This window comes from Mobula birostris, chromosome 4 (genome assembly GCF_030028105.1).
Source record: "Mobula birostris isolate sMobBir1 chromosome 4, sMobBir1.hap1, whole genome shotgun sequence".
Taxonomy (NCBI): Eukaryota; Metazoa; Chordata; class Chondrichthyes; order Myliobatiformes; family Myliobatidae; genus Mobula; species Mobula birostris.
In genome coordinates this window covers 7,701,681-7,726,099 of record NC_092373.1, presented here as the reverse complement: position 1 = coordinate 7,726,099, position 24,419 = coordinate 7,701,681, and the positions used below count along the sequence as shown (strand labels likewise).

Genomic DNA, 24,419 nt, shown 5'->3' with positions numbered 1-24,419 from the left:
TAACAAAGCAAAACCCCTCAAACCCCGAATGAAGTATAGCTGCTGTCTTGGCTTCTTTAAAGTTGCATCGACATGTTGGGACCAGGTTAGATCCTCAGAGATCTTGACACCCAGGAACCTGAAGCTGCTCACTCTCTCCACTTCTGATCGCTCTATGAGGATTGGTATGTGTTCCTTCGTCTTACCCTTCCTGAAGTCCACAATCAGCTCTTTGGTCTTACTAATATTGAGTTCAAAGTTCAAAGTAAAATTTATTATTAGAGTACATTCACGTCACCACATACAACCCTGAGATTCTTTTTCTGTGGGCATGCTTAGCAAACCTATAAAACAGTAACTGTAATCTGTAAACATTTAGAACTAAAAACTAAACAAACTGTGCAACTGCAGATATAAATAAATAGCAATAAATAACAAGCATGAAATAACAACATAACAGAAACCTTAAATGAGTGCAGTTATCCCCTTTTGATGGCTGAGGGATAGAAACTGTTCTTGAACCTGGTGGTGAGAGTCCTGAGGCACCTGTACCTTCATCTCTACGGTGCTCCTGTGCTGGTGGAGACTGTGGAGGAGAATATTTTGCCAATCTGAACTGACTGGGGTCTACGAGTGAGGAAATGAAGGATCTAATTGCACAAGGGGGTATTGAGGCCCAGATCTTGGAGATTGCTGATTAGGTTTGAGGGGATGATAATATTAAAGGCCGAGCTGTAATTAATAAACAGCATCCTGGTGTTTGCATCTTTGCTGTCCTGAAGTTCCAGGGTTGTGTGAAGAGCCAACGAGATAGCATCTGCTGTGCATCTGTTGCTTCAGTAGGTGAACTGGAGCAGATCCAAGTCGCCACTCAGACAGGAGCTGATATGCTTCAACAACAGCCTCTCAAAACACTTCATCACTGTGGATGGAAGTGCCACTGGGCGATAATCATTTAGACAGGTTACCAACACTCTTCTTGGGCACCGGTATGTTTGAAGCCTGCTTGAACCAGATGGGTACCACACACTGCTGAAGCCAGAGTTCGAAGATATCCGTGAATACACCAGCCAGTTGATCAGCCCAGGTCTTCAGTCCTTGGCCAGGTACTCCGTCCAGACCGGATGCTTTCCTTGGAAGTAGAAGGTTGTTGCTGCGACCCCAGTCAACTAGCTGGTACATCTCACTCCTCTCGCCCTCTCATCACCATCTGAGATTCTGCCAACAACCAGTAAACGTGTGGATGACATTTGAGCTGTGCCTAGCCACACAATCATGGGTGTAGAGAGAGTAGAGCAGTGGGCTAAGCACAGACCCCTGTGGTGCACCAGTGTTGATCGTCAGCGAGGAAGAGATTTCCAATCTGCACAGATGGTGGTCTTCCGAGGAGCCAGTTGCAGATGGAGTTACAGAGGCCCAGTTTCTGTAGCTTTTCAATCAGGACTGGAGCAATGATGGTGCTGAACTCTGAGCTATAGTCAATAAAGAGCATTCTGACATAGGTATCTGTATTGTCTAGGTGATCTAAGGCCGTGTGAAGAGGCATTGAGATTGCGTCTGCCGCAGACACATTGTGGTGTTAGGCAAGTTGCAGTGGGTCCACATCCTTGAGTCAGGAGTTCATTCTAGACACGGCCAACCTCTCAAACATTTCATCACCGTAGATGTGAGAGCTACTGGATGATAGTCATTTATGTATAGTTATTCATAAATTCTATTGTATTTCTTTATTTTTCTTGTAATGTTATAATTATGTGGTTTTGTCAGTTTTAGTCTTGGTTTGTCCTTTTTTTTGTGATATCATTCTGGAGGAACATTGTATCATTTTTAGTGCATGCATTTCTAAATGACAATAAATGAGGACTGAGTGTCCTCATAATCTAATCTAATCTAAATGCCAGCTAGTAAAAGAATCTCCAGGTAGTAAAATGTATAAATTTTGAAATTAAATGTATTTGAATCTTAAACTCTGAGGAATGACTTAACCAGCCCCTTCTCCCTCTTCCCCCTACAGACTTGCAGTAGGGGATACCGTTAATAGAACCATTGCTTCACAATGTCAAAGACGTTGGTTCGATCCTGACCTTCACACTGTCTGTGTGCAGTTTGCATGTTCTCCCTCTGACCATATGAGTTTCCCTAGGTGCTCTGGTTTCCTCCCACATCCTGGGGACATGTGAGATGGAGGGAGCTGCAAATTGATCCCTAGCGAGGGGGTAAGTGGACGCTGAACACAGAACGGGCCGTCCGGCTTACCGTTCCTGGGCCGACCATGACATTAAATTAAGCAAATCTCATCTCCCTACACATGATCTCACAGTCAAATTCACCGATGACAGGACAGTGCTGGGGCTCAGCACCAACAACGAGGGGAAGTGTAAGAGCTCGAGGCCTGGTGCCAACAACGAATCTTAGCACCTGTTGCTTTAGAAGTAACGATCGAATTTATCTAAGCTCTCAAAGTTCAAAGAACATTTATAATCCAAGTCTGTACTATACCGTGAGGTTCATCCTCTTGCAGGCAGCCAGAAAACAAAGAAACACAATGGAATCATTGAAAAATCCCTCACCAAAGAGACAGTCATACATCTGGTGTACAAAAGAGAAAGAACAAATTGTGCGAACAAATAACAAAGCAAAAAACAGTCGACAGACCATGAACCACAGACACAGAGAGAATCCATAGACACAGACACACCTCTCCTCAGGACACTGAAGAAAGCTGGTCTACCTGAACAGATACTGGTGACCTTTTACCGCTGCACCGCAGAGAGCATCTTAACATACTGCATCTCTGTGTGGTACCTCAGCTGATAGGAAAGCACTTCAGCGGGTCGTCTCTAGCGCACAGATCATCATCGGGACACAGCTCCCAGCCCTGGAGGACACCTACAGCTCTCGCTGCCTAAGGAAAGCTACAAACATCTGTAAGGACAATACACACCCATGCAATCATCTGGTTGAACTTCTTCCATCTGGCAGATGTTATAAGATTTTCTATGCCCGCACTTCTGGACTGAAAAATAGGTTTTTCCCCAAAGCTATAATTGCTCTGAACCAATTGATCAAGCATCATCCATAAATTGTTATATTGCTACCTTAATACTGGTTTTATGGCCGTCATGCATCTGAGTTGTGCTTTTGTACTGCTGGACATTGCTTGTACTGGCTGGTTACTGGATTTTATTTATTGTTTATTTATTTTATTTGTTGTTTTATAGTATTGAGTACGAGAGTTGCAAACTCATTTTCACTGTATTGGTGCATGACAAATTGTACTGTGCAATGACAATAAAGGTATTCCATTTCATTTCACACTCACACACTCTTACACAGATACACACACAGACACAAACACAACACACACTTAGACACACAAACGCACTCAAACACGTTCACACACACACACAGAGACAGACAGACACACACGCACACACACAGAGGCACACATTCCCACCCATCACCCCTCGTCTGATTCACGTGCCGCACACAAGGCATCTTTTCCAGAGGTCAGTTAACCTCCCACATACATGTGAGAGGAAACGGAAGCACGCGGTGACAGGGCGAATGGGGAAAACACGCGCACGGACAGCGCCAAAAGTTGTGGAGCTGCGAAGCAGAGAATCCTCCTCACCAGGGCTTGAGACACTGAGCTGTATGGAGAGGTTGGACAGGGTGAGACTTGGAGGACAGGTGATCTGACAGAGGTGTATCAGGTCATTAGGATGGGGTACAGAGAGTGAGAATGCACACAGATTCTGCAAATGCTAACATGCTTGAGTAACACACGCAAAAAGCTAGAGCAACTCACCAGGTCAGGCAGCATCTAGAGAGGGGAATAAACATCTAATGTTTCAGGACTGGAAAGGATGTGGGAAGAAACTAGAATAAGAAGGTGAGGGAGAGGAAGGAGCACAAGGTGAAGGGACAGGCGGTTTGTGGGATGAAGTAATATGCTGGGGGGTGAGAGTTGGAAGAGGTAAAGGAAAAGGATGGAATTTGATAGGAACGGAGAATGGACGTCAGGCGAAAGGAAAGGATGAGGGGTCCAGAGGAAAGCGACGGACGGGTGAGGAGAAGACAAGGGGTGAGAGATGAGCTAAAATGGAGCAGGGGAAAAGAAGGAAGGGGCAGGGTGGAGAATTTTCTAGATGTTTGAGAAATCAGTGTCTTTGCCATCAGGTTAGAGGCTAGCCAAATATCGTAAGAGGTTTGCTACTCTGGCTTCATTGTGGCTGTAGAGGAGTCTACAGACTGAAATGTCGGAATGGGAATGGAAAGTTGAATTGTAATGGATGGCCATAGATAAGTATATACGAGAGAGAGAGAGATAGATAGATGTGCCAGACTAACTAGATTAGTAATCATACCCCTCCGACTTTCCCCACATTCACGTGCCTATCTAAACACCTGTCAAAGGTCTCTAATGTCTCTGCCTCTACCACCACCCCAGACAGCACATCCCAGACACCCACCCCTCTTCATGTGAGAAACTTGCCCCTCACATCTCCTTTGAAATTATCTCCTCTCACCTCATATACATAATATGTGACCTTGTGTTTCTGTGGTCCGCAGGTCTGCAAAACAACGTTGCGGATGCCGAAAATCCGAAATGAAAGCAAAGGTGCTGGAAGAGTCTTTGGTGTGAAACATTAACTCAGATTCTCTCTTTACAGACATTGCCTGACCTGCCAAGTGTTTCCAGCAATTGTTTTTTTATTTATTTCCATGAACCTCTGAGTTCTTTGTACTCTCCTTGGCCACCTCCTGTGCCTAGTAAATATGCTCATGGTCTGCTGTTCATGGTTAGCCCATCCACTTCAAAGTTCAACATGTGGTGTTTTCAGAGATGCTGTTCTGCACACCACTGTTGTGACGTGTGGTTATTTGAGTTACTGTCACCTTCCTGTCAGCTGGAACCAGTCTGGCCATTCTCCTCTGACCTCTCTCATTGACAAGGTGATTTTGCCCACAGAACCACAGCTCACTGGAGGTTTTTTTTGTTTTTTTTCCCACACCATTCTCTGTAGACCCTAGATACTGTTGTGTGTGAAAATCCCAGGAGATCAGCAGTTTCTGAAATATTCAAACCACCCTGTCTGGCACCAACCACCATTGCACAGTCAAAGTCACTCAGATCACATTTCTTCCCCATTCTAATGTTTGGCCTGAACAACAACTGAACCTCTTGACCATGTCTGCATGCTTTTATGCATTGAGTTGCTGCCACATAATTGGCTGAGTAGATATTTGCACTAATGAGGTGTACAGGTGTATCTAATAAAGTGCCCATGTTTGGTATTGTATTTGGATCTGGATGGATTTGAAGACCAGGGGATGAAATCAGAATCAACTACAGTAGTAATAGTGCAGGAGTAATGAATATCCATCTCCCCAGCCAAATGCCCATTGTAGGTCTTCAAAGTTCAAGGTAAATTTATTGTTAAAGAACATACTGTATATGTCACCATATACAACCCGGAAATTCATTTACTTGCAGGCATTCACAGTGGAACAGAAAAGCACAATGGAATCGATGAAAAACTACACACAAAGACAGACAAATTGTTCAAATACAAAAAGCAACTCATAATGAAAAGTAAGATAGATGCATAGAAAACATAGAAACATAGAAAACCTACAGCACAATCAGGCCCTTCAGCCCACAAAGTTGTGCCGAACATGTCCTTACCTGAGAAATTACTGGACTTCCCCATAGTCCTCTATTTTCCTAAGCTCCATGTACCTATCCAAAAGTCTCTAAAAAGGCCCTATCATATCCGCCTCCACCACCGTTGCCGGCAGCCCATTCCACACACTCAACACTCTCTGAGTAAAAAAACTTACCCCTGACATCTCCTCTGTACCTACTCCCAGCACCTTAAACCTGTGTCCTCTTGTGGCAACCATTTCGGACCTGGGAAAAAGCCTCTGACAATCCACATGATCAATGCCTCTCATCATCTTATACACCTCTATCAGGTCACCTCTCATCCTCCGTCGCTCCAAGGAGAAAAGGCTGAGTTCACTAAACCTATTCTCATAAGGCATGCTCCCCAATCCAGGCAACGTCCTTGTAAATCTCCTCTGCACCCTTTCTATGACTTCCACATCCTTCCTGTAGTGAGGCGACCAGAACTGAGCACAGTTCTCCAAGTGGGGGTTGTCCTATATAGCTGCAAGATTACCTCTCTTTCTTTTCTTTTTCAATCTTTTCATTAAGTTTCAAATTAATAAATGTAGCAATAATAATAATGATATGAAGAGATCGGGATTACATTATTGATGGTTAACATGTACAAGCACAGATTCCAAATAATAAATGTAGTTCAGCCTCCCAATCTCTTAGAAACTAAGCATGAAGAAGATATTTTATAAAGAGAATAAAAAACCCTAAACTAAAAAAAACAAAGATTGGGCTGCCATACTTCATGGGCTAAAATTATTATCTGTCATTAACTCTACTCCTCTATACATGAACAAAAAATTACTACAAAGGATTCAGAAAGGGTCAATATGAAAATATTGAATAAATGGCCTCCAAGTTTCTTCAAATTTAACTGAAGGATCTATAGTACCGCTCCGAATCTTTTCCAAGTTTAAACACGTTATCGTTTGGGAAAACCAATGAAATGTAGCAGGAGAACTGGAATCTTTCCATTTAAGTAAAATGGATCTTCTGGCTATTAATGTAACAAATGCAATTAGACTACAAGCTGGCAAGGATAAATGACTGGCGTCTTATCACTGGTAGTCCAAAAGTTGCAGTAATAGGATGAGGTTGTAAATCAATACGCAGCACTACAGAAATAATATCAAAAATATCTTTCCAATATTTTTCTAGAAGAGGGCAAGACCAAAACATATGCATCAAGGAAGCTACCTCAGAATTACATCTGTCACATAAAGGACTTATATGGCTGTAAAAGCAAGATAACTTATCCTTGGATATATGAGCCCTATGAACCACCTTAAATTGTATGAAAGCATGTCTGGCACACATTGAAGAAGTATTTTTCTCCCATTTCTCTGTGGGTAAAGATATGTGAAGTTCTCTTTCCCACTCATTCTTAATCTTATCGGGAGTACCTAAGCGTATTTTCATAATTAAATCATAAATAAATGCTATTAAACTCTTCTGAAAGGGATTTAAACTTAATTTTTTTTCTGTAACTTCAATTTGATGTGGTATCGGAAAGGTAGGTAAAATAACATACTGAAAGTTTCTAATCTGTAAATATCAGAAAAAGTGTGATCTAGACAAATTATATTTATTAGACAACTGTTCAAAGGACATAAAACAATCATCCATGAAAACATGTAATTCCCTTTGTTTTCCATAGAAGAAAAGCTTGATCAATTCTAGACGGTTGAAAGAAAAAAATAGATATAATAGAACTTGTCAGGATAAATTTATTCAATCCAAAATATTTACAAAATTGAAACCATATTCGTATTGTATGTTTAATTATTGGATTTATCATTTGTTTATTCAGTTTAGTGAGTGCAAAGGGAAATGCAGCCCCTAAAATAGAAGCCAATGAAAATCCCTGTACAGACTCACGCTCAAGATTCAGCCATCATTGGACATTGAATTTCATCCAACTCGTGTCCAAAACATTAAATATCCAATATTAATTTCCCAATAATAAAATCTAAGATTTGGCAAAGCCAAACCACCTTCCTTTTTTGATTTCTGTAAATATTTCTTACTTAACCCAGGATTTCTATTCTGATATATATATATGAAATTTTAGAATCAATGATATCAAAAAAAGATTTAGGGATGAAAATTGATACCACCTGAAATAGATACAGAAATTTAGGTAAAATAATCATCTTAATAGCATTAATTTGACCAAAGATAAGGACAATGGGGACCATTTAGTAAACAGATGTTTAATATGATCAATTAAGGGTAAAAAGTTAATTTTAAATAGATCCTTATGCTTCTTAGTAATTTTAACACCCAAATAAAAATAATCAGTAACCAATCTAAATGGTGATTGTCTATAAATTGGAACTTGCATATTTAATGGGAAAAGCTCACTCTTATTAAGATTCAATTTATAACCAGAAAAACTACTAAACTGAGCAAGTTGTGTTACTACTGCAGGAATGGATTTCTCTGGGTTAGAGATATATATTAACAGGTCATCTGCATATAGTGACACTTTATGTGTCCCATTCCCATGAATAATGCCAAATATATTGGGTGAATCAAGAACAGCAATTGCCAAGGGCTCCAGGGCAATATCAAATAGTAAAGGGCTTAAAGGACAACCCTGTCTAGTGCCTCGAACAAGCCTAAAAAAAAGGAATCTCTGATTATTGGAAAATACGAAGCCAAAGGTGTATGATTTATCAATTGGATCCAAGATATAAATTCTGGGCTAAAATTAACTTTCTCAAGTATATTAAATAAATATTCCCATTCAAGTCTGTCAAATGCCTTCTCGGCCTCAAGCAAGATAACACATTCTGGAGTTTTAGATGAAGTAGTGTATAAAATGTTCATTAACCTCCTAACATTAAAATGTGAATAACGATTTTTAATAAATCCTGTCTGATCCTCGGAGACAATTTGTGGCAATACATTCTCCAATCTAATTGCTAATATTTTGGAAAAGATTTTACAATCTACATTCAACAAAGATATAGGTCTGTCTGATGCACATTCAGTGGGATCTTTATCTTTTTTAGGAATTAAAGAAATAGATGCTTCATAAAAGGATTGTGGTAATTTACCTACAAATAAGGCATCTTTAAAAATTCTACATAACCAGGGAGAAAGTAAATCTGAATAAGGTTTTAAAAATTCAGCTGTATACTTACCCATCCAGACCAGGTGCTTCAACAGAGTTCATCAAAAAAATTGCTTTCTTTATTTCTCTCTGAAACTTTACGATGATTTTAAGTTCCCTGGCCCCTACCGCTTTATTTTCACCATGGATGTTCAGTCCCTATATACTTCCATCCCCCAACAGGAAGGTCTCAAAGCTCTCCGCTTCTTTTTGGATTCCAGACCTAACCAGTTCCCCTCTACCACCGCTCTGCTCCCTCTGGCTGAATTAGCCCTTACTCTTAATAATTTCTCCTTTGGCTCCTCCCACTTCCTCCAAACTAAAGGTGTAGCCATGGGCACCCGTATGGGTCCTAGCTATGCCTGCCTTTTTGTTGGCTTTGTGGAACAATCCATGTTCCAAACCTATTCTGGTATCTGTCCCCCACTTTTCCTTTGCTACATCGACGACTGCATTGGTGCTGCTTCCTGCACGCATGCTGAGCTCGTTGACTTCATTAACTTTGCCTCCAACTTTCACCCTGCCCTCAAGTTTACCTGAGGTATTTCTGATACCCCCCTCCCCTTTCTAGATCTTTCTGTCTCTGTCTCTGGAGACAGCTTATCTACTGATGTCTACTATAAGCCTACTGACTCTCACAGCTATCTGGACTATTCCTCTTCTCACCCTGTCTCTTGCAAAAATGCCATCCCCTTCTCGCAATTCCTCCGTCTTAGTTTTAAGTAATTGATTTTCATTCGGGGATGTTAATAACAAACTATGTTGCATCTGAAGTTCAACTCTCTCTTTATAAAGCTTCAGATTGGGAGCAATGGAATATTTTTTTTAATCAATTTCTTTAATCTTATCAACCATTGTACGTATTTCATTATTAATTCGTTTTTTTCAATCCAGCAGAATATGAATTAATTTGCCCATGGATCAATACTTTAAAGGTATCACATAATATCCCACTGGAAATTTCTTCCATTGAGTTAGTTGAAAAGAAAAATGCAATCTGTTCTTTAATAAAGTTAACAAAATTTAAATCCTGAAGCAAAATAGAGTTGTACCGCCATTGTCTAACACTAAAAGTTACATCAATTAATTAAATAATTAACATTACCTCTTGGCTCTTAAATTCAATCCCATGATTAATGAAGGCCAATACACCATATGCCTTCTTAACCACAGCGTCAACCTGCGCAGCCGCTTTGAGTGTCCTATGGACTCGGACCCCAAGATCCCTCTGATCCTCCACACTGCCAAGAGTCTTACCATTAATACTATATTCTGCCATCATATTTGACCTAACAAAATGAACCACCTCACACTTATCTGGGTTGAACTCCATCTGCCACTTCTCAGCCCAATTTTGTATCCTATTAACATCCCGCTGTAACCTCTGACAGCCCTCCACACTATCCACAACACCTCCAACCTTTGTGTCTCAGCAAACTTACAAAGCCATCCCTCCACTTCCACTTCCTCATCCAGGTCATCTATAAAAATCACGAAGAGTAAGGGTCCCCAGAACAGATCCCTGAGGCACTCCACTGGTGACCGACTTCCATGCAGAATATGACCTGTCTACAACCACTCTTTGCCTTCTGTGGGCAAGCCAGTTCTGGATCCACAAAGCAATGTCCCCTTGGATCCCATGCCTCCTTACTTTCTCAATAAGCTTTGCATGGGGTTGTCATGTGACCAGCAACAATGAATATAGAATTGAATTGAGTCAGATTTTATAAAAAAAAATCAAACATTTATTCAACTCTGCTCAATATAAAAAAATAAACAAACTAAAATCTTAACCGGAAGTAAACTGCTATGCGGCCATTTAACAAACCGCCACTCAGTACTAGTTCTTAAAGCGATAAATGCGAAAACAGTTCTTAAAGTGGTAAATTCAAACACAGTTCTTAAAATGGTAAATTCAAAAGTCCAAGAGATTTATACAGTCAATTAGGAGATACTTTCCTGAAGTAAGGAATTCCTCGAAGACACAATGTCACGCCAGTCCCAGCCAGATCCTGCCTTGTCCGCAGGATTCACGACGATGGAAATAAAACAGTTTAAAGACACTGTCCTTTCCTCTCTGGATTCCAGATCCTGCACAGCCTTTTCTGCTACTTTTAACAGAGGCTATCTCATGCAGATCACTCTTTCTTGAACAAATTCAATAATGGTAGATCCTTTTCAACCCTCGAACGACTCCTTCAGGTTCCTGTCTTCACTCTCCAATACTACTGAAAAGATACATCAACAAACCTGGCAGAAATTAGTTAAACTGACGGCCCACACTTTTGTACCTTACAATAGAATGTAAAACTCCATTTTAAATCGAAACTGCGTCATAAGCAAATACGCAATGGAGCGGAGTCTCTGGCTAACATTCTAACTGGAAAACTAACTGTGTCACCGGGGGTCTCCCTTTTATATACCTGTTGAGAACAGATCATCACGTGACCTCACATCAGCGGGAAAATTACATCAGGTGACCTCCAAAAGACCATTACATCTTCCTCATAAGACAGTCACAAGATATCTATGAGGCATGTAAGAGGGGTACCTTATCAAATACCTTGCTGAAATCCATATACACTGCATCTACTGCTCTTCCTTCATCCATGTGTCTAGTTACATCCTCAAAAAATTCAATCAGGCTCGTAAGACATGACCTGCCCTTGACAAAGCCATCCTGACTATTCCTAATCATATTATACCTCTCCAAATGTTCATAAATCCTACCTCTCAGGATCTTCTCCATCAACTTACCAACCACTGAATTAAGACTCACTAGCCTATAATTTCTTGGGCTATCCCTACTCCCTTCCTTGAATAAAGGAACAACAGCTGCAACCCTCCAAACCTCCAGAATCTCTCCCGTCCCCAATGATGATTCAAAGATCATCGCCAGAGGCTCGGCAAACTCCTCCCTCACCTCCCACAGTAGCCTGGGATACATCTCTTTCGGTCCCGGTGACTTATCCAACTTGATGCTTTCCAAAAGATCCAGCACATCCTCTTTCTTAATATCTACATGCTCAAGCTTTTCAGTCCGCTGCAAGTCATCACTACAATCACCCAGATCCTTTTCCATACTGAATACTGAAGTGAAGTATTCATTAAGTACCTCTGCTATTTCCTCCGGTTCCATACACATTTTCCCACTGTCACACTTGATAGGTCCTATTCTTTCACATCTTATCCTCTTGCTCTTCACATACTTGTAGAATGCCTTGGGGTTTTCCTTAATCCTGCCCCACCAAAGCCTTCTCATGATCCCTTCTGCCTCTCCTAATTTCCTTTTTAAGCTCCTTCCTGTTAGCCTTATAATCTTCTAGATCTCTAACATTGCCTAACTCTTTGAACCTTTTGTAAGCTTTTCTTTTCTTCTTGACTAGATTTATTACAGCCTTTGTACACCACGGTTCCTGTACCCTACCCTGTCTCATTAGAACGTACCTGTGCAGAACTCCACACAAGTATCCCCTGAACATTTGCCACATTTCTTCTGTACTTTTCCCTGAGAACATCTGTTCCCAATTTAACCTTCCAATTTTCTGCCTGATCGCCTCAAAATTCCCCTTACTCCAAATAAACGCTTTTCTAACTTGTCTGTTCCTATCTCTCTCCAATGCTATTGTAAAGGAGATAGAATTATGATCACCATCTCCAAAATGATCTCCCACTGAGAGATCTGACACCTGACCAGGTTCATTTTCCAATACCAAATCAAGTACAGTCTCTCCTCTTGTTGGCTTATCTACATATTGTGTCAAGAAACCTTCCTGAACACACCTAACAAACTCTGTCCCATCTAAACCCCTTGCTCTAGGGAGATGCCAGTTGATATACATTCATAAATAAATATATAGTCAACCAATCAAATAAATGAATAAATATGCAAATAATCAAATAAATAGATAGGTTATTAGATAGAACATAGAAATATAGAAACATAGAAAACCTACAGCACAATACAGGCCCTTCAGCCCACAAAGCTGTGCTGAACATGTCCTTACCCATAGCTCTCTATTTTTCTAAGCTCCATGTACCTACCCAGGAGTCTCTTAATAGACCCTATTGTATCCGCAGACAGACAAACAGATAGATAGAGGGAGAGATGGCCAGATAGTAGATAAATAGATAGATATATAAATGGATAAATAGACAGATAGATAGATAAATAATACTGAGAACATGAATTGTAGATTCCTTGAAAGTGAGTCTGTAGGTTGTAGAATCAGTTCACTGATGGGGTGAGTGAAGTTATCCACCCTGGTTCAGGAGCCTGAGGGGTAATAAGTGTTCCTGAACCTGCTGGTGTGGGACCTGTTACTAGTTCCATGTTTTTGGCTATTTAACAATAAATCCTCCTCCCCATTGTATCTTGCTCAGACCTCTGCCACAGGATTTATGATCAGATGGTGCACAGATATTTTCACATGTTGCTTGCTCTCTCCCGCTCTCCCTCTCTGTCTGACGCTGTGAGAGCTAGCAGGGAACCTATCCGTCAGCAGAGCTCTCCCCCCCCCCCACCCCCGGCAGACAGCAGTGGGCTGGCACTCCCTGTTTACCAGAGAGCAGTCTGATCCCAGGCTAGCTCCTGCTCATCCCTTCGGCCTGCTTCTCACACACGGACCATTTTGTGTCAGGAGTGGACTTTGTTTAAGAGGTGAATGGATGTTTGTTCAGACTCAGTAAATACAAAAACTGGACCAGATCTCTCAGCGGGCCAGTTAAAATCTGCACGGGAGGTAAAAACTCGTTGGTTGTTGGAGGAAAGTGTCTCTTCTCCAGAGGCTGAGGTACTCACTATCTCTCATTATTCTGCTTTTACCAAAGTCTAACAGTAACCGTTAGTAAGGTTAATCACACATTAGTTTGTGATTCATGGTATTGTTTTTATTTTCTACCTAATCCATGTGTGAGATTGTTTACCTCATGTGTGGGGCTTTGTGATGAGTCTCTCTGTCTCTCTTCAACTTTGCCTCGATCTTTCTTTCTGTCTTTCTGCCCACCCTTACATCAGCCATACACACTCTCTCTCTCCAGCTCCCTGTTAACCTCTCTGTCTTTTTCACTCCCTTCCTTTGCTGGTCCTTCGGTCTATCTCGCTGTTTCTTGCTCTCTCTCTCTGTCTCTGTTTCTCTCTCTGTCTTTCTCACTCTTTCTCTCTTTGTTTCTCTCTCTCTCTGACTCTTTCTCCCTTTGTCTCTCTCTATGTCTTTCTGTTTCTCCCTCTCATAATACAAGAGATTATGTAGATGCTGGAAACCCAGAGCCACACACACAAAATGCTGGAGGAATTCAGCAGGTCAGGCAGCGTCTATGGAAATGAATAAACAGTCAGCATTTTGGGCCAAGGCCTTTCTTCAGGACTGGAAAGGAAGGGGGCAGAAGCCAAAATAAGAAGTTGGGAGTAGGGGAAGGAGCAATGTTGAGTCTTTAAAGATGCTGCCTGCCTCTGTCTCTCCCCTGCCCTCCCCCTCTTTCTTCATCTTTCCCTATTTTTCTGACTGCTCTGCTTTTTCAGTGAATATTATTCCTCTCTGGGCACTCAGCTTTCTTCCCACATCGGAAAGGTGTGCAGGCTGCTAAGTTGATTGCCACTGTCTATAAGCAGTGGGAGAGTTTTGAAATCGGGGATTTGGATAAGGATGGTGTGAATGGGATGTTAATGCTTAGTACAGACTCGATGGGCTGGGGGGCTGTGACTTAGCTTCTTATATCGTTCCTTATAACTCATCATCTTTCCCCATTCCTCTTTCATCCTCTGTTTATCACTACGTGACTATCCTGAGGGTTTTAATCTTTCCTTCTCTAATACTTGACATTCCCTTCTCCCTCTCCACTCTCTCTCCCTCCATCTCCGTCCCTGTTTTCTCCTTCTTGCTTGCTAATCCTTTCTCTCCCTCCCTCTCTCACTGCCTCTCTCCCACTCTTCCTTCTCCCTCCGTCTCTCCCTCGCCCTCTTTCCTCCCTGTCCCCCTCAATTCTCCCTCTCTCCCTCCACTTCTCTCTCCCTCATCCTCTCTCTCTTTCTACCTCTGTTTCTCTCTCCACATCCGAGATTTTACTCCTTCACTCTTGCTCGATGTCCCTCCCTATCCTCCCTCTTTCTATGCATCTCCATGGGTGTCTCTCTTCCTACCCCCCTCCTCCCCTTTTTTCTCTTCCTCTCTCTCACTTCTTCTCTCTCTCTCTAAATTCTCCCATGCTTTCTCTCCAACTCCCTTCCCCATCTCTCTCTCCCACTCTCTCTCCCCATGCTCTCTTTCCCCCTCTTTCACCTCTCCCCACTCTCTCTCGTTCTCCATCCCCATGCTCTCTCCCCTCCCTCACCTCTCCCCGCTCCTCTCCCCCGCTCCCTCCCTCACCTCTCCCCTCTTTCACCTCTCCCTCTCTCCCTCCCCTTCTCTCCCTCCCCATGCTCTCTCCCCTCCCTCACCTCTCCCCTCCTCTCCCCTCTCTCTCCCTCCCTCATCTCTCCCCCCTCCTCTTCCCCTCTCTCCCTCCCTCACCTCCCCCCTCCACTCCCCCTCTCTCCCTCCCTTACCTCCCCCCTCCACTCCCCCTCTCTCCCTCCCTTACCTCTCCCCCCTCCTCTCCCCCCCTCTCTCCCTCCCTCACCTCTCCCCCCTCCTCTCCCCCTCACTCCCTCTCCATGCTCTCTCCCCTCCCTCACCTCTCTCCTCTCCCTCCCCATGCTCTCTCCCCTCCCTCACCTCTCCCCCCTCCTCTCCCCCACTCCCTCCCTCACCTCTCCCTCTCTCCCTCCCCTTCTCTCCCTCCCCATGCTCTCTCCCCTCCCTCACCTCTCCTCTCTCCCTCCCCACACTCTCTCCCCTCCCTCACATCTCCCCCTCCTCTCTGTCTTTCTTCCTCCTTCACCTCTACCCCCTCCTCTCCCCCTCTCTCCCTCCCTCACCTCTCCCCCTCCTCTCTCCCCCTCTCCCTCCCTCACCTCTTCCCTCTCTTCTCCCCCTCTCTCCCTCCCCACACTCTCTCCCCTTCCTCACATCTCCCCCTCCTCTCCCCCCTCTCCCTCCCCATGCTCTCTCCCCTCCCTCACATCTCCCCCTCCTCTCCCCCTCTCTCCCTCCCCATGCTCTCTCCCCTCCCTTAACTCTCCCCTCCTCTCCCCCCCTCCCCATGCTCTCCCCCCTCCCTCACCTCTCCCCCTCCTCTCCCCCTCTCTCCCTCCCCACACTCTCTCGCCTCCCTCACATCTCCCCCTCCTCTCCCCTCTCTCCCTCCCTTACCTCTCCCCCCTCCCTCCCTCACCTCTCCCCCCTCCTCTCCCCTCTTTTCCTCCCCATGCTCTCTCCTCTCCCTCATCTCTCCCCCTCCTCTCCCCCTCTCTCCCTCCCTCACATCTCCCCCCTCCTCTCCGTCTTTCTTCCTCCCTCACCTCTCACCCCTCCTCTCCGCCTTTCTTCCTCCCTCACCTCTCCCCCTTCCACTCCCCCTCTCTCCTTCCCTCACCTCTCCCCTCTCCTCTCCCCCTCTCTCCCTCCCCACACTCTCTCCCCTCCCTCACCTCTCCCCTCTCCCCCTCTCTCCCTCCCTCACCTCACCCCCCTCCTCTCTCCCTCACCTCTCCCCTCTCCTCTCTCCCTCTCTCCCTCCCCATGCTCTCTCCCCTCCCCCTCCTCTCCCCCCTCCCCATGCTCTCCCCCTCCCTCACCTCTCCCCCTCCTCTCCCCCTCTCTCCCTCCCCACACTCTCTCGCCTCCCTCACATCTCCCCCTCCTCTCCCCTCTCTCCCTCTCTTACCTCTCCCCCCTCCCTCCCTCACCTCTCCCCCCTCCTCTCCCCTCTTTCCCTCCCCATGCTCTCTCCTCTCCCTCATCTCTCCCCCTCCTCTCCCCCTCTCTCCCTCCCTCACATCTCCCCCCTCCTCTCCGTCTTTCTTCCTCCCTCACCTCTCACCCCTCCTCTCCGCCTTTCTTCCTCCCTCACCTCTCCCCCTTCCACTCCCCCTCTCTCCTTCCCTCACCTCTCCCCTCTCCTCTCCCCCTCTCTCCCTCCCCACACTCTCTCCCCTCCCTCACCTCTCCCCTCTCCCCCTCTCTCCCTCCCTCACCTCACCCCCCTCCTCTCTCCCTCACCTCTCCCCTCTCCTCTCTCCCTCTCTCCCTCCCCATGCTCTCTCCCCTCCCTCACCTCTCCTCTCCCCCCCATGCTCTCTCCCCTCCCTCACCTCTGCCCTCCTCTCCCCCTCTTCCCCTCCCCATGCTCTCTCTCCCTCCCTCACCTCTCCCCATCCTCTACCCCTCTCTCCCTCCCTCACCTCTCCCCCCTCCTCTCCCCTCTTTCCCTCCCTATGCTCTCTCCTCTCCCTCATCTCTCCCCCTCCTCTCCCCCTCTCTCCCTCCCTCACATCTCCCCCCTCCTCTCCGTCTTTCTTCCTCCCTCACCTCTCACCCCTCCTCTCCGCCTTTCTTCCTCCCTCACCTCTCCCCCTTCCACTCCCCCTCTCTCCTTCCCTCACCTCTCCCCTCTCCTCTCCCCCTCTCTCCCTCCCCACACTCTCTCCCCTCCCTCACCTCTCCCCTCTCCCCCTCTCTCCCTCCCTCACCTCACCCCCCTCCTCTCTCCCTCACCTCTCCCCTCTCCTCTCTCCCTCTCTCCCTCCCCATGCTCTCTCCCCTCCCTCACCTCTCCTCTCCCCCCCATGCTCTCTCTCCCTCCCTCACCTCTCCCCATCCTCTCCCCCTCTCTCCCTCCCTCACCTCTCCCCCTCTCCTCTCCCCCTCTCCCTCCCCATGCTCTCTCCCCTCTCTCACCTCTCCCCCTCCTCTCCCCCTCACCTCTCCCTTCTCCTCTCTGCCTTTCTTCCTCCCTCACCTCTCCCCCTCCTCTCCCCCTCTCTCCTTCCCTCACCTCTCCCCTCTCCTCTCCCCTTCCCTCCCTGCCTCACCTCCCCCCCTCTCTCCCCCTCTCCCTCCCTCACCTCTCCCCTCTCCTCTCCCTCTCTCTCCCTCCCCATGCTCTCTCCCCTCCCTCACCTCTTCCCCTCCTCTCCCCCTCTCTCCCTCCCCACACTCTCTCGCCTCCCTCACATCTCCCCCTCCTCTCCCCTCTCTCCCTCCCTTACCTCTCCCCCCTCCCTCCCTCACCTCTCCCCCCTCCTCTCTCCTCTTTCCCTCCCCATGCTCTCTCCTCTCCCTCATCTCTCCCCCTCCTCTCCCCCTCTCTCCCTCCCTCACATCTCCCCCCTCCTCTCCGTCTTTCTTCCTCCCTCACCTCTCACCCCTCCTCTCCACCTTTCTTCCTCCCTCACCTCTCCCCCTTCCACTCCCCCTCTCTCCTTCCCTCACCTCTCCCTTCTCCTCTCCCCTTCCCTCCCTGCCTCACCTCCCCCCTCTCTCCCCCTCTCCCTCCCTCACATCTCCCCCTCCTCTCCCCCTCACTCCCTCCCATGCTCTCTCCCCTCCCTCACCTCTCCCCCTCCTCTCCTCCTCTCTCCCTCCCTCACCTCTCCCCCTCCTCTCCCCCTCTCTCCATCCCTCACCTCTCCCCCTCCTCTCTGCCTTTCTTCTTCCCTCACCTCTCCCCCTCCTCTCTGCCTTTCTTCTTCCCTCACCTCTCCCACTCCTCCCCCCTCTCTCCCTCCCTCACCTCTCCCCCTCCTCTCTCCCCCTCTCCCTCCCTCATCTCTCCCCTCTCCTCTCTCCCTCTCTCCCTCCCCATGCTCTCTCCCCTCCCTCACCTCTCCCCCTCTCCTCTCCCCCCTCCCTCCCCATGCTCTCTCCCCTCCCTCACCTCTGCCCTCCTCTCCCCCCTCTCTCCCTCCCTTACCTCTCCCCCCTCCCTCCCTCACCTCTCCCTCCTCCTCTCCCCCTCTTCCCCCCCATGCTCTCTCCCTCCCTCACCTCTCCCCATCCTCTCCCCCTCTCTCCCTCCCTCATCTCTCCCCCTCTCCTCTCCCCCTCTCCCTCCCCATGCTCTCTCCTCCCTCACCTCTCCCCCTCCTCTCCCCCTCTCTCCCTCCCTCACCTCTCCCTTCTCCTCTCCGCCTTTCTTCCTCCCTCACCTCTCCCCCTCCTCTCCCCCTCTCTCCTTCCCTCACCTCTCCCCTCTCCTCTCCCCTTCCCTCCCTGCCTCACCTCTCCCCCCTCTCTCCCCCTCTCCCTCCCTCACCTCTCCCCTCTCCTCTCTCCCTCTCTGCCTCCCTATGCTCTCCCCCTCTCACCTCTTCCTCTCCTCTCCCCCTCTCTCCCTCCCCATGCTCTCTCCCCTCCCTCACCTCTCCCCCTCTCTCCCTCCCTCACCTCTCCCCCTCCTCTCCCCCTCTCTCCCCTCCCTCACCTCTCCCCCCTCCTCCCTCCCTCACCTCTCCCCCTCCTCTCCTCCTCTCTCCCTCCCTCACCTCTCCCCATCCTCTCCCTCACCTCTCCCTCCCTCCTCTCCCTCTCTCTCCCTCCCTCACCTCTGCCCTCTCCTCTCCCCCTCTCTCCCTCCCCATGCTCTCTCCCCTCCCTCACCTCTCCCCCTCTCCCTCCCTCACCTTTCCCCCCTCCTCTCCCCCTCTCTCCCCTCCCTCACCTCTCCCCCTCCTCTCCTCTTTCCCTGCCTCACCTCTCCCCATCCTCTCCCTCACCTCTCCCTCCCTCCTCTCCCTCTCTCTCCCTCCCTCACCTCTCACCTCTCCTCTCCCCCTCTCTCCCTCCATCACCTGTCACCTCTCCCCCCTCTCTCCCTCCCCATGCTCTCTCTCATCCCCCCTCTCTCCTCCCTCTTTCCCTTCACCTCTCTTTTATTTCTCTCTCCAAATCCAACCCACTTTTTTCACTCTTACTTGATGTCTCTCTTTCCATACCCCTCCCTCCCTTTCTGCGTCTCTCTATCTCTCTCCTTCCCCTCCTCTCCTTCTCTCCCTCACCCTCTCCCCCTATTTCCTTCCCCCGTCTCCCTCTCACTCAATATGGGAATACATCTCTGTAGAGAGATCTGTGTATATTTAACTGTGTGGTTAGAGTTTTTCTTTACCAACTCAGAATGTGTTTTGGGGTTTGAGGAATTCAGCATTTCCCCCACTCTGACCCCAGAGAGCAGAAATGGAATTGGAAAGAAAATGTTTTGCACAGGGGAGAGGAGGGGAAATTACTGAGTGGCTGTTGGAAACAGAAAAGGAGAGAGAGAGAGAGAGAGAGAGGAGGGAGAGAGAGAGAGAGGGAGGGAGGGAGAGAATGAGGGGGAAGAGAGAGAAGGAGAGAGAGAAAGAGGAAGAGAGGCAAAGGGAGAGAGAGAGGGAGGAGAGAGAGAGACAGAGACAGGGGAGAAAGAAAGTCGGAGAGAGAGAAAGTGTGAGAGAAAGAGAGAATGGGATGCAGATAGAGACGGAGTGTAGAGGTGGAAGAGAGAAAGAGATGGGGAGAGAAAAAGAGAGGAGTGAGGGAAGGATAGAGAGGTGAGGAGAGAGGAAGAGAGGAAGGGAAAGAGAAAGAGAGGAGGGGAGAGGAAAGAGTGGGAGGGAGAGAGGGCACAAGGGGAAGAGAGAGGGAGATAGAAAGTAAGAAGGGGGCGAGAGAAAGACAGGGGAGACAGAAAGAAAGAGGGAGGAAAAGGGAGATTAAGAGAGGGGTGCAGACAGAGAGTATAGCAGTAGGGGGAGAGAGAAAGAAAGAGGGAGGGGAGAAAAGGAAAGAGAAAGAGAAAAGGTTGAGAGAAAGAGAGGGAAGGAGAGAGAGAAAGGGAGAGGAGGAGAGTATGTGAGGGAGAGAGAGGTGGCGAGAGTGAGTGGAGAAGGGAGGGAGAGTGGGAGAGGAAGAGGGACAGGGAGAGAGGGGGGAGAGAGAGGGATTGAGAGGGGGATAGATTGGTAGAGGGGAGAGACCATAGCAGAGGGAGAGAGAGAAGGAGGGGAGAGAGAGAGTGGAAGGGAGAGGTGAGAGAGATTGGAAGAGGGAGGGAGAGGGTGGAAGAGAGAAGGGGAGAAGGAGGCAGAGAAGGAGGGAATGAGTGAATGAGTGGCAATGAGAAGAAGAAAAGGGTTGGGAGAGAGGGGAGAGAGGGGAGAGGGGAAGAGGAAGAGGGAGAGGAACAATTGGAGACGGAGATCTGTGGGCCCAATAACATCAATGCAATCAGAAGGAAAACATGGCATCACCTTTACTTTCTTAGATGGCTAAAGTTCAGCTTGTCAGCGACCACTCCCAGAGCCGGGCTGTGGAAAGTGTACTGACTGATGGTTGAGGTTCAACTCTTTGTCGAACACTCCATCAGATGTACTGATGAAAGTGTCTAGTATGCTACAGCAAACCAAGTGTGCAGAAACGTAAAAAGCTGCCTAATACAGTCATCTCTTAGAACACCAGCACTGCAATCACTGCAGGGAAATAGACATTTTTCTGGTTCTAACTGTGTTGTAAAAGTTGTGTAAAATTTAAGCTTTATTTAGGTTTTCTTGTGAGGTTTGCCTATCCAATGTTAAGTGCCTGTGATACCGCTGCAAGCGAGCCTTTATAGTCTAGACCTCTTGAAATTAATGCTGACATTACATTTGTTTTCCTCACCACCAACTTAACCTGCAAATACCTTTAGGGAATGCTGCACAAGGACTCCCAAGTTCCTTTGTGCCTCAGATTTTTGAATTTTCTCTCCATTCAGAAAATAGTCAAACCTTTCGTTTCTTCTACCATACACTTCCCAAGAGTATTCCACCTGCCACTCCTTTGCCCATTCTCCTAATCTGCCTAAGTCTTTCTGTAGCCTCTCTACTTCCCCAAAACTACCTGCTGCTCCATCTATCTTCGTATCATCACCAAACTTGGACACAAGCCCTACAATTCTGTCATCCAAATCATTGATATATAGTGTAAAAAGAATTGGTCCCAACACAGATGCCCTACTAGTCGTTGTCAGCCAACTGGAAAAGGTTCCCTTTATTCCCATTCTTTTCCTCCTGCCAATCAGCCATTACTCTATCCATGCCTGTATCTTTCCTGTAATACCATGGGCTCTTAACTTGTTAAGTAGACTCATGTGTGGTATCTTGTCAAAGGCCTTCTGAAAATCCAATTACGCAACTTCCACCGATTCTCCTTTATCTATTCTGCTTGTTATTTCTTCAAAGAATTCCAACAGATTTGTCAGGCAAGATTTTCCCTTGAGATAAGCATTCTGACTTTGGCCTATTTTATAATGTGCCTCCAAGTACTCTGAAACTACATTCTTAAAAATCTTCTCCAACAGCTTCCCAACCACTGAGGTCAGACTAACTGACCTATAGTTTCCTTGCTTCTGCCTCCCTCCCTTCCTGAAGAGTGGAGTGACATTTGCAATTTTCCATTCCTCCAGAACTATGCCAGTATTTACTGATTCTTGAAAGATCATTACTAATGCCTCCATAATCTCTTTAGTCACCTCTTTCAGAACTCTGGAGTGTAAATCATCTGGTCCAGGTAACTTATCTACCCTCAAACCTTTCAGTTTCCCAAGAACATTCTCCATAGTAATGACAACTTCACACTCTTCTGCCCCCTGACACTCTTGAACTTCTGGCATAGTGCAAGTGACTTCCACAGTGATGACTGATGCAAAATACTTATTCAATGAATCTGCCATTTCCTTGTTCCCTCTCTCCATTACTTCGTATCCAGCATCATTTCTAGCAATCCGATATCCACTCTCACCTCTCTTTTACACTTTATGTATCTGAAGAAATGTTTGGTATCCTCTTTAATCTAAACTAACCTAATCTAATATTATTGGCTAGCTTACTTTCATATTCCATCTTTTCCTTCTTTATGACTTTTTTAGTTGCCTTCACTTAGTTTTTAAAAGCTTCCCAATTCTCTGACTCCCAGTAAACTTTACTATATGCCCTCCCTTTGGCTTTAATGTTGGCTTTGACTTCTCTTGTCAGCCGCGGTTATGTCATCTTGCCTTTAGAATACCTCTTTCTCTTTGTGATGTATATTTCCTGTGCCTTCCGAATTTCTTCCAGAAATTCCAGCCATTGCTGCTCTGCCATCCATCCCTGCCAGTGTTCTTTTCCAATCAATTCTGGACAACTCTTCTCTCATGCCTCTGTAATTCTCTTTACTTCACTGTAATACTGCTACATCTGACTTTAGCTTCTCCTTCTCAAATTTCAGGGTGAATTTGATCATATTATGATCACTTACCCCTGAGGATGCTTTTACCTTAAGCTCGCTAATCAGTTCCCATTCATTGCACAAGACCCAATCCAAAGTAGCTGATCCCCCAGTGAGCTGCTCCATCTTGTGGACATTCTAGAAATCCCCCCGCATGATGTTCTCAATCTCCTTGCATATTGAAATCCCCCATACCTATCACAGCACTGCCCTTTTGCTATGCATAGAATGTCAAAAAGTGAGAGAGAGAGAGTGAGAGTGAGAAGGAGGGAGAGAGGGAGGGAGGGGGAGAGCAAGAAAGAGAGAGGGGTTGAAACAAACAAAAAGGTTGAAACAACAAAAGAAGATTGAAAGAGATGGAAAGTCAAAGACAGAGCTAAAAGTGGGAGACATTACAAAAGAGTTGAGGAATCTGGAGGGAGGGAGGGAGGGAGGGAGTGGAAGAGGGAGAGAGAGAGAGAAAGAGCCTGAGCAGATATGCCCTCAGAGAGATCACCACCTGGTCTTCCTGCACCTGCTAAACTTCTCCTTCTCTTGCATTGTAGGTTGGGAGTCCGGACTCTGGCTTTTGGATGTTTCAGTACTCTCTATCTTTGAACTCCTGCACCATCCTGACTCGCCTTGGCTGCTGTGACGGTGAGGTGCCTCTCCATCAGCCACTATTCAGTCTGACACCACGGAGACATACTTCCGCCATCTCACATCCTAGACTGGAGACTAGCCACGTTCGACCATTTGGCAACCATGAACTGCACCCAGAACTGCAGCCTCCACACTGTGGATTACTTGGATTATGACATTAACCTCTTCTCCACCCCCATCCTGACTGTGGTCACCACCGCTTGTGTTCTGCTGGCATTGATCGGGATTAGCGGCAACGTTTTGACCATCTTGATTGTGCTGAAGTTCAAGGACATGAGGACTACCACCAACTTCCATCTGTCTAGCATGGCGCTCTCAGATTTGTTCATCTTTCTTTGCATGCCTTTGGATTTGTACCGCATGTGGAAAGAGAGACCGTGGATTTTTGGCGATTTGCTCTGTAAGCTCTTCCAGTTTGTGAGTGAGAGCTGCACGTATTCTACGATCCTCAGCATCACCGCTCTGAGTGTGGAGAGGTACTTTGCCATCTGCTTCCCACTCCAGGCCAAAATGGTCATCACGAAGAGTAGAGTCAAGGTGCTCATCTTCTTCCTCTGGTCCTTGGCGTTCGCCTGTGCCGGACCCATCTTCATCCTGGTCGGGGTAGAGGTTGAGAATGGGACTGACCCCCTTCTGACCAGTGAATGCAAGCCAACGGACTACGCCCATGAATCAGGCCTTCTCAACACCATGGTCTGGGTTTCCACCTCCTTCTTCTTCCTGCCCGTCTTTTGCCTGTCAGTTTTCTATAGCTTAATCGGAAAAAAGCTCTGGAGGCAGAGGAGAGTTGACTTGGCGTCCAACATTAGCAACAGGGAGAAGAGCAACAAGCAGACAGTGAAGATGCTGGGTGAGCCGATCTCAGTCTATCTATTCTCAATCCCTCTGTCCCTCTTTCAAA

The 24,419-nt window shown here is 46.9% G+C and overlaps 1 protein-coding gene across 1 annotated transcript in view; it reads left to right on the top strand.

Moving 5' to 3' along the window:
• The first annotated feature begins 13,409 nt into the window (after positions 1-13,409).
• Positions 13,410-24,419, top strand: part of ghsra (growth hormone secretagogue receptor a) — a 32,113-nt gene continuing 21,103 nt past the window's right edge. Inside the window, exons 1-2 of the mRNA XM_072254463.1 lie at positions 13,410-13,576; positions 23,422-24,368. Of these exons, the coding sequence (XP_072110564.1) occupies positions 23,621-24,368 (748 nt within the window). The 5' untranslated portion in view covers positions 13,410-13,576; positions 23,422-23,620. The remainder of the gene's footprint in view (positions 13,577-23,421; positions 24,369-24,419) is intronic.